This window comes from Nicotiana tabacum, chromosome 5 (genome assembly GCF_000715075.1).
Source record: "Nicotiana tabacum cultivar K326 chromosome 5, ASM71507v2, whole genome shotgun sequence".
Taxonomy (NCBI): domain Eukaryota; kingdom Viridiplantae; phylum Streptophyta; class Magnoliopsida; order Solanales; family Solanaceae; genus Nicotiana; species Nicotiana tabacum.
Window position 1 is genome coordinate 152,751,559 of NC_134084.1, and position 9,863 is coordinate 152,761,421.

Consider the following 9,863-nt stretch of genomic DNA (forward strand, 5'->3'; position numbering starts at 1 on the left):
ATAACGGTAAGTGGGGTACTAGTTCGAGAAGAGCAAGGTATGCAATTTTTTGTTTATTACGTAAGCCGTGTAAGCACGTAATTTTTGACCCGCGCAAATTTTAAAGTTAGTTTTAGTATTTTAATATTTTTAAAATATTTACTTGAATTTATTTTAGTATAATTTTAATCTTTTACTTTTAGTCCTAAGACATAAAAAAATAGTTTTATTTATCGTGTTTATCACTTTTCTATATTTTTATCTTTAGTTTAAGATCAATTCGTATATTTTTATTCATGGTATCTTAATTTTATCATGACTTTAGCCTATTTTCTTTACTTTTTGCTTTATTGTTATAACATTTAAAAATACAAAAAAAAGTAGTTTCATTTTAAAATTTTGTTTATATACTTAACTAAGTTTAATTAATATTTTGGTAAGATTTTTGAGTTTGTCTTTGTCCAACAAGAAATTTATAGGCCCAAAGGTGTGAGTCCATTTTCTTTTAACTTAAACCCAATTATTCTTAGCCCATTCTTCCCAACCCATTAGCCCATTTATGTGCAAGATTTAATCCTGACCATCTATTTCCTTCTAATCCAATGGCCATCATCCCTTCTCACCTTCATATAAAATACCCAATTATAGAAACCCTAAAAAAAGGTTTTCAATTCCTAGTCTTGAAAAAACAAAAAAGAGAGCAGCCGCCGCCATCCGAGCACCACCCCGCCCAGCAGCACTCTCTTCACCAACGCCTCTAGCCGCTGAAAATTTTCCAAGAACAGAACAACCGCCCCTGCCAAATTCCATCAGCGCCGCACCTATCGCTGTTCATCTTCGCCTAACAAACTCACAAAGGTGAAACCTTAATAAAATATTCAGATGCAAGTTACATGTACACAACCCCATTTGCACATGGTCTAAGAATATAATGAGCAACCAAAGTTAGCACCAAGTCTTGATTCTGTTGCGTCTCGGTTTTCTTCCTTGTGAATTCAGCAAATTTATTTTCATTCGCCGTGGTCGAGATGCAGTCGAGATCGAGGTTGTTCGTTGAGGTTCCAATCACGGTCTAAAATTAGATCCGGATTTCTGTTTGGCGAAAACTCTTCAAGGTTTATTTCTTACTTTCTTTCTTTTATTTTTTAATATATTTTGAGTGACTTCATGATTTATTTAAATGAGTTGATGATTTCTTTTAACTTTTGTTTGCTTGAGATAAATCGAAATGAATGTTAAATGAGTTATTTGCAGTTTGTACTCAACTCTTGACACTCTTCTGTTATAGTTCAAGTCACATGAGTAGATAGTAAAAATTAGGAAATTAAGAATTAAAAAAGAAAGTAAGGTTTGATAAACTATTTTGGACTACTAAACTATATGGATCGTGGGTTTGTAGGTAAAAATTGAAAGTATATTAGGCTAAAATAATATTGAGTTCAATGATAATTTCAGTTGTATTTTTTGTTTGGTATGTGACATTTTGATTGACATATGGTTTAGATCTTGTTTGTTGATAGGGTTTTTAAGACGCTAGGAGTATGTTTAGGCCGACCACTGGGGTAGGCAATATTAGGACGTTTCATTAGTTTTGAGGCGAGAGGTCGTTCCCTTAGTTAAATTTATCCGGGGAATGCCCCGAAGGATTTGTATATATCTTTATCCGGGGAATACCCCAAAGTATTCTATAAATGGAGGCCAAAAGTAGAAACTTGTAGTATTTTAACTTTATTTTCATTTTTCTTTTTCTTTATTTAGGTGGGGACGACCTCGAACCTCTTGTGTGTTTATTTTCCTTTTCTGTGTTATTACCTCAATTGAACAATTTAAAAGCCGACTTGATCACGCACTCAACCGTACTAGTTACGGGACTTGGGGAGTGCCTAACACCTTCTCCCCGAGTCAAATGACCCCCCTTACCCGAATCTCTGGTGCAGACTTAGTTTGGAATCCAAAGTGTTTTAAAGGAAAAATCATTTTTACAAAAAACGGTGACCTGACACACCGAAACCAATGTCAGGTGGCGACTCTGAGTTATTTTCTTTTGAACATTATCTTTTGTCACTTTCAAAATTGAAAAACTCTTTAAGCTTTACTAAATCTTTTTATTATTTTAAGAGGGTTAGTGAAGTTTGGTTAAAAAGGGGTGTGACATCTCTGGCGACTCTGCAGGTTCGAGCTGGTATTTGATCTTGTTGGCTTTTAGGATATTCAGTTGAGGTGTTTATTTTCTTTATTTTCTTTGTTTATTAGCTTTGTTTGTCTTATTTCCTTGTTTTGTTGGTTATTTGTTTATCGCTTTTCTTAATATGTTACTGTTTTATAAACTGTCATCATGTGCATAACCATGGGTCTTCTTTCTGCAACAAGTCTCGGAGTACGCGTCGCATGCACGAACTCTTTGTTGAGTCACCCTTAATTTAGGAGGGGGGCCGTCGGACGTAGGGAGTGGGTGGAAAGCTTGAGCAGCCACCATCGACCATACGCTCCCCCGAATTGCCTTGTTAGTGAACCCCAAACTTAGGTAAGCCTTTAGGTCATTTTTATTTGCATCATGTCATTTAGACCTAGTAGGGCTCGGTCCCAAGTACCGTGTCCCTTTGTAGGAAGCCTGTCCAAATTTTGTCAAAATGGGCTCGTGGCCCAAAATGACAGTTAATCATCCTATGTGCTAAATGTTGCATCTGTGAGGGTAAAAGGGTCATTTGGAGGACCGATGTCTTGGAAAGAAGGGTGAAAAGTGAAGCTAGTAGGGCCCACTCACATTTTTCTTTCATAGTTTTCCAAAAATAAAAAAAAATTGAAAATAGAAAATCCAAAAAGATTTTACACTTTTTCATTACTTTCCAAAAAATTCAAAAAAAAAAAAGAGAAAAAGAAAATCCAAAAAGATTTACATTTTCCATCATTTCTCAAAAAGACAAAAAAGTATAGTTTTCCAAATTAGTTGCATTTTTTAAAAAGGCTTTTTCCCATGTCCAATCTTCCCGAACTACGCATACCTGATTCTCGTCTCTCGAGGCGGGATACGTAGGCAGCCCATATAGGGTCCGGTCTTCCTAGTTAGTCTTAGGTTCTTGGCTTCGCGGGGTCTTAGCCAAATCTTGCATGTCTAGCCACTTTTGGCCACATCGGCCATTGTTGCAAAATGGGGTCATTTTTGCAAAAGTGGTTCGATTACCCCATGTCCTAGGGTCTTGAGTTTATAACTCGGTGTCCATCCATGTCGTGTTTGCGTCCCTAGCCACATTTGGTCACATCGGCCATTTTTACAAAAAAAAGGGGTCCATTTCCGCAGGGCAATTTTTAAGACCATGATTGTCGGGATATTAGAGTCATGTAAGCTTTAAATGGAGTATTTCTCATGCATTAGGGGTCAACTTTCTCAAGTTTGCGCAAATAGCCACTTTCAGCCACTTAGGCCATTTTGCAAATATAGCCAAGTTGTGTCCTGCATTTGTCCACTAGGAAATGTGGTTGGGTCACGTAGTGTCCCGAGTCGCTAACCATGTTTGCTTCATTCAGGTATGGACCCGCTGATTCGATCCAAAGTGCTGATGGTAGTAAAGATTCCTAGGAAGTTGATCAAGTGGTGGAAAATGTTTTCATCGTTAGAGCAGCATGAGTTAATGCAGAAATTGGGCACCCTAACTTCCCTTCTTGATATCACACCCCGCCCAGACTTAGTGGAGGCGATGCTGACTTATTGGGATCCGCAAAATTTGATTTTCAGATTTGGAGAGTGTGAGATGACTCCTACCTTGGTGGAAATGTCTGGTCTCACTCGTTTAAGCTATATAGGCAAGGACATGATACTTCCCCGAGACCACTCTAGGACAAGATTCCTCAGCGACCTGGGTCTGAAAGATAATAAACATTTAAAATGTCTCGAGCAGTCCTGGATATCCTTGGATTATTTGTTTGCTAGATTTGGACCACAAGATAGTTTTGATGTCTTTTGGGATGAGTTATGCACAACCAAGGCAAAGTGGCAAAGACGTCGCCTCGAAGCTTTCAGCCTTGCTTTGTTGGGATTATTGGTTTTTCCATTAGATAAGAGGCACATTAGCACCCGTCTGCAGTCAGTGGTAATGGCACTATTTCATGAGAAGCAACGCAAAACTGTTACCGTTGTGCCGATGATCTTAGCAGAGTTGTACCGAGCCCTGAGTGAGGTTAGGGGAGGTGTCAGATATTTTGAGGGAAGTAACCTTTTGCTACAGCTGTGGATGATGGAGCATTTGCACACTACTTCCTTACTTTGTCCCATCGACCGTGCCTTGAGGGATCGGGTGGTATGCATCGAACGTAGGATGAAATCTCCTAAGTTTACGTACCCAGTAGGCGTCACAACTTGGATTGAGTTCCTCGGTTTGAGGACAAAGGGGAATGTTTTGTGGGCTTACCTTTGGCTACCTTTGGATGATATTTTGGTAAGGTGCCTCATGTAGCCTTTCCTGATGCTGATAGGACTCAAGTGTGTCAGACCGTACACTCCCGTTAGGGTAATGCAGCAATTGGGCAGAAGACAAGAGGAGTTTCCAACTTTGAATCTTCGGAGGAACATCATAAATTTTAGCAAAAAAGCGGCTGATAAAATCAAGTATGTGCAATACTGGAACAATGCAAAGAGGATGAAGAAAACTACATTAGTAGAGGACGTCGGCAGGCCCGAGTGTACTCATGAGTACTTGATTTGGTTACAGTCCGTCCAACTAGGGGTCAGCACCCCATTGCCAGCCCAACTCAAGGGTCGGGCAGTTCAGACAGATGATTTTGGGGGGGCATCGGACCAAGATACCTGGGATAATCTTGAGTTGATAAAGTCTCAGTTAGCGGGATTGGCAGCAAACGTGGAGCAGCATAGCCAGTATTTGTTCAGGGTCGGCCTTCAGGATGCCGGGGCACACGCCAGGGCTTTTATTCCCAGCGTTGGTGTTTCTATACGAGGCATGTTACAGAGTTTGAGCATGAAAGACAACCTAGGACCATCCCGGTCAGGACAGTCGCATTCAGGAGCAGCTTGAGGAGTCATTCTATTTAGGTGTTTTGAGATTGTCGTATGTTGTCTTTTACTTTCGTGTCTTGTCTAGAAGTACTGAGTCCTTTAGGTAGTGTTAGAGTCTGTCGTAGTGTAGTTGAGTCTGTCATGTCTTGCATTATCGTATTTCCCTTTGTATTTTAATATTGAAAAGTTTTAAATGAAAAATCCTAAAAAGATTTTGTTTTCAGTTTATTTTCCACCATTTCTCCAGAACTACGCTTGGTCTGATTCATGAGGGACATGATACGTAGGCAACCTACATCGGGTTCGATCAAATCATTTTGGTTCAAAATAAAAAGAGAAAGAAAAAGAAAAGAGTGATAAAAGGTATTGGAAAAGAAAGAGAAGAAATGATTAAAATAAGCAAATTGAGATGATGCCATATGACCCTGTGACCCTCAAAGCCATTTTAGAACCGTTAATTATTGCTAGGTGCATTGCATATAAGGTGATATTATTATTTGATAAATTCTCTAACGCTAACATGGTGGTTTTGTGTTGTTGTCCGCTGTTATCTCTATTAAGTTTCAGGAAGGTGGTTAGTTTGTTGGCATCCTGGCAAGTCATCCATACAACACCCGATCAAAGCATCAAACAGTTATGGCTAGCAGGGAAACAGACACTGGAGTTGTAGACCCACCAAGGGAGATTGTTGAGTCGGAATCAGAACTGCAAAAGGAGGTCCGGAGGTTGAAGCATCAGATGACAGAATTGTATCAAGCCTGGATTAAGGGACATCCTCCACCCTCGTTCCCTATCAACTACACAGAAAACCCTGCTTCCATTCCACCACTCTCTCAATCCCAGATGCCCAATACCATTGATCTTTCCCCGCAACACGCACCTGGCTTTACCCCTTACCACAACTACCCCGACACTTCAGCCCAAACTGTTCATGCTCCGCCAACCAAAACAACCTCATACCCTGCTCCGACATTTACTCCTATTTTTGTACCCCCTCCACAAGCTACCCTCCACCGATCCTCTAGTGAGCCTGCATTCCCCGCTAAAGATGCCCACTACTATGCACCATAGCCCACCTTCGAAATCCCAGATCCTTACTCTTACACTCCCTAATTTGAGCCTCATGTTGAAACTGACAAACCACCCAAGAACGCAGAGCAAGAAGAGATGTTTAGGAAGGTACAGAGTCTGGAGAAATCATTGAGAATTATGCAAGGGCTGGGAAACCAAGTGAGTGTGGCCTATAAGGATTTGTGTTTGTTCCCCGATGTCCAATTGCTTGCCGGGTTCAAGATGCCCAAGTTTGACTTGTATGACGGACATGGGGATCCTATAGCTCATCTGAGAGGTTATTGTAGTAAAATGAGAGGCGCTGGGGGAAAAGATGAATTACTTATGGCATACTTCAGCCAAAGACTGAGTGGAGCATCTTTAGAATGGTACACCCGCCAGGATGCCAGCAGGTGGTATACCTGGGACGATATGGCTCAGGCCTTTGCCCGGCACTTTCAGTACAATATAGACATTGTTCCAGACCGCCTATCTCTGACCAAGGTGGAAAAGAAACCCAGTGAAAGCTTTAGAGAATATGGGTTCCGATGGAGGGATCAAGCTACACGAGTCAATCCTCCGATGGAAGAGGACGAGATGGTTAAATACTTTCTTCAAGCCCTGGAGCCCACTTACTATGGCCACTTGATCTCAGCCATTGGTAAGTCTTTTAATGATGTGGTGAAGATGGGAGAAATGGTGGAAGAGGGGCTCAAGTCGAGTAAGATCGTGAGCTATTTTGCTATAAAAGCAACCACCCAGGCAATCCAGAGTGGTAACGGAAGTTTGCTAGGCAAGAAGAAGAAGGAAGATGTTGCTATGTTTGTCTCCGGATCATGGCATGGCCAGAGGGGTTCACCTCATCAGTACATCCATCCTCGACCCCAGCCCCAAGCCTACGCCCAAGCTCCATATAATCCACATCAACATTACTTTTCCCCACAAAACCCCCAATACTCAGCCAGGCCATCCCAATACCTTGTTCACCACGCACAGTCATATGCTCAACCCCCTCATTACCTGTAATGGCGTGCTCTGGCTCCGTAGAATATCTACCCAGCTCCATAAAATACCTATCCACCCCCACAACCCTATCAAAACCCCACTGGTTCAAATTTTCGATCAAGGCCAGAGTATAGGAGAGAGAGGCAGCAGCGGAAACAAACTTTTACCCCACTTGGAGAGTCCTATGCTAGTCTGTTTCAAAGGTTAAGGCAGTTCGACGTCTTGAGGACGATTGAGTCAAAGATACCAAATCCCCATCCAAAAAACCTCGATTATTCCCTAAAATGCGCCTATTGTTCTGATGCTCCAGGGCATGACATAGAGAAGTATTGGCATTTGAAACGGGCAATCCAGGAGCTTATTGATACAAACCAAATTGTATTCCAAAGCCCAGATGCGCCAAACATCAACCAAAACCCTTTGCCAGCCCATGCAGAGACACACATGATTGAAATAGTTTACAAGGACGGGGAGCCCAAAAAGTCTTCTAAGTCCGTCATGATGATTCGGGCCAGTGAAAGCAATTTGGTTAAAGCTCCAGACTCTACCAAAGCAATGCCCTTGACAGTTGAAGGGATGACAGAAAAGCCGAGCTCACTCAATTCAAAACCACCAATGTTGGTTGTGAAAGGGCTGTCGAAAGATATCGGGGCAAGGCCGGAAAGTTCAAAAGTGGTAGTACCAGGGATTTCAAGTAAGCCTGTCATAGTTGTGAAAGGGGCTCCTATTACCCCTATCATCATTAAACCAGTAACCCAGCTGCCGGTGATGGATGTCAAGGCTATTCCGTGGAACTATAAACAAGTGATAGTGACATACAAAGGAAAAGAAATAGAGGAAGAAGTTAATGAAACTGGAGGATTGACTCGTTCTGGGAGATGTTTCACCCCAGAAGAATTAAGGAAAGCCAAGCCATTCAAGGATAGCCAAATGCCAGTAAAGAAATTGGTCACCGAGGAAGAGGCTGAGGAGTTCCTGAAAAAGATGAAAGTGCAGGATTATTCCATTGTGGAGCAGTTAAAGAAAACACCAGCTCAGATTTCTCTTTTGTCTTTGTTGATACATTCAGATGAACATCGCAGGGTCTTGATGAAGATTTTGAATAAGGCACATGTTCCTGATAAGATCACAGTGAACCACTTGGAAAAGATAGCTGGCAAGATCTTCGAAGCAAATAGGATCACTTTCTCGGACGATGAACTTCCCATGGAGGGTACAGAACATAACCGAGCTCTTTATCTCACGGTGAAGTGTGAAGATTCTATTGTCTCAAGGGTTTTGGTTGATAATGGATATAGTGCGAATATTTGTCCCCTGTCTACTCTGCAGAAACTGAAGATTGGCACCGAAAGAATCCACTTGAACAGTGTGTGTGTTCGAGGCTTTGATGGGGGAGGTAAAGATTCTATTGGAGATATAATGCTCGAATTGTCAATAGGGCCTGTTGAGTTTACCATGGAGTTCCAAGTGTTAGATGTGGCTGTCTCCTACAATCTGTTGTTGGGCAGGCTCTGGATACATGCTGCTAAGGCAGTCCCATCTTCTCTGCACCAAATGGTGAAGTTTGAATGGGACAGGCAGGAAATAGTTGTGCACGGTGACGAGGACTTGTCAGCTTGTAATGACACAATTGTTCCGTTCATCGAAGATGAAGATGATAAGGGACCTTGGGTCTATTAGACTTTCGAAACAGTGTCCGTTAAGAAAATTCCTAAAGGAAAATGCATTCCGGTTCCTAAGCTATCCTCCGCGTCCGTCATGGTTGCGAATGAAATGTTGAAGAATGGTTTTGTGCCGGGCAAGGGTCTGGGCTCATCTCTGCAGGGTATTATGCATCCAGTACGCCCCAGTGGGAATCTTGGTACATTTGGTTTGGGATCATGCCCACAGAGAAGGATGCGAAAAGGCTTAAAAATCTGAAACAGAAGGTATGGTCGCTCCCCAAGCCCGTCCCGCACATCTCTAAGTCTTTTGTCAAGCCAGGAACCGAAAAACCTCCAACCTCCTCAATCCCAAAACCTGTGGTCGATGTTGATGAAGAACTGATCAAGAGGTTCCAAAGTCTGTTCGAAGAGGTCAATATGGTAGAAGTTGGTGAAGGCTCTAGTAAAGCAAATGTGCAGCTCGTTGGCCCAAACGTGAAGCTTAGCAATTGGGAATCTACTCCTCTCCTCACCAGGAAGGAGTTTTGGTAGTTTGCTTTGTTTTCCTTTCTATTATCTGGGTTATTCCAGGGTTGTAATCCAGATTTTTAGTTTTGCTTGTTTTGATGTTCAAACCCTTCTATCCTTTTATTTTCAATGAAATGCAATTTTCCGTCTTTTGTTATTTCAATAGTGTTTTATTTTGTTCTTTTTTCTTTTGTACAGTTCTTTTTATGCTGGTTGCAGTGACATGACATGCGTGAAGAGTTTTCAGCCGAGTCTTAAAAGCCAATCTAATTCTGAAATAACAATCCAAGAAATAGAATATGATGAAGAAGCAGCATTTGAGGAAATCAATAAAGAGCTAAAACAATTTGAAGAAAAACCAAAGCCTAATTTGAGTGAGACTGAAGCAATCAATTTAGGTGACCAGGATGATGTTAGGGAAACCAAAATAAGTGTCCATTTAGAGCCGCAAGTTAAGGAGGCAATAATCAAAACACTGTTTGAGTACAAAGATATCTTTGCATGGTTATATGATGATATGCCGGGCCAGAGCACTGATCTGGTAGTTCATAAATTGCCAACTGATACAACATTCCCTCCTGTCAAGCAAAAGTTGCGAAAGTTCAAGACTGATATGAGTGTGAAGATCAAAGAAGAAATCACAAAGCAGC

At 41.5% G+C, this 9,863-nt stretch overlaps 1 protein-coding gene across 1 annotated transcript; it reads left to right on the top strand.

Moving 5' to 3' along the window:
- Window positions 1-359: 359 nt before the first annotated feature.
- LOC107791673 (uncharacterized) lies at window positions 360-9,359 on the top strand. Its single transcript, XM_016613773.2, has 2 exons — window positions 360-1,094; window positions 3,505-9,359. The coding sequence occupies exon 2, from the start codon at window positions 7,487-7,489 to the stop codon at window positions 8,720-8,722; it is 1,236 nt and encodes a 411-aa protein (XP_016469259.2). The 5' UTR covers window positions 360-1,094; window positions 3,505-7,486; the 3' UTR covers window positions 8,723-9,359.
- Window positions 9,360-9,863: the final 504 nt, after the last annotated feature.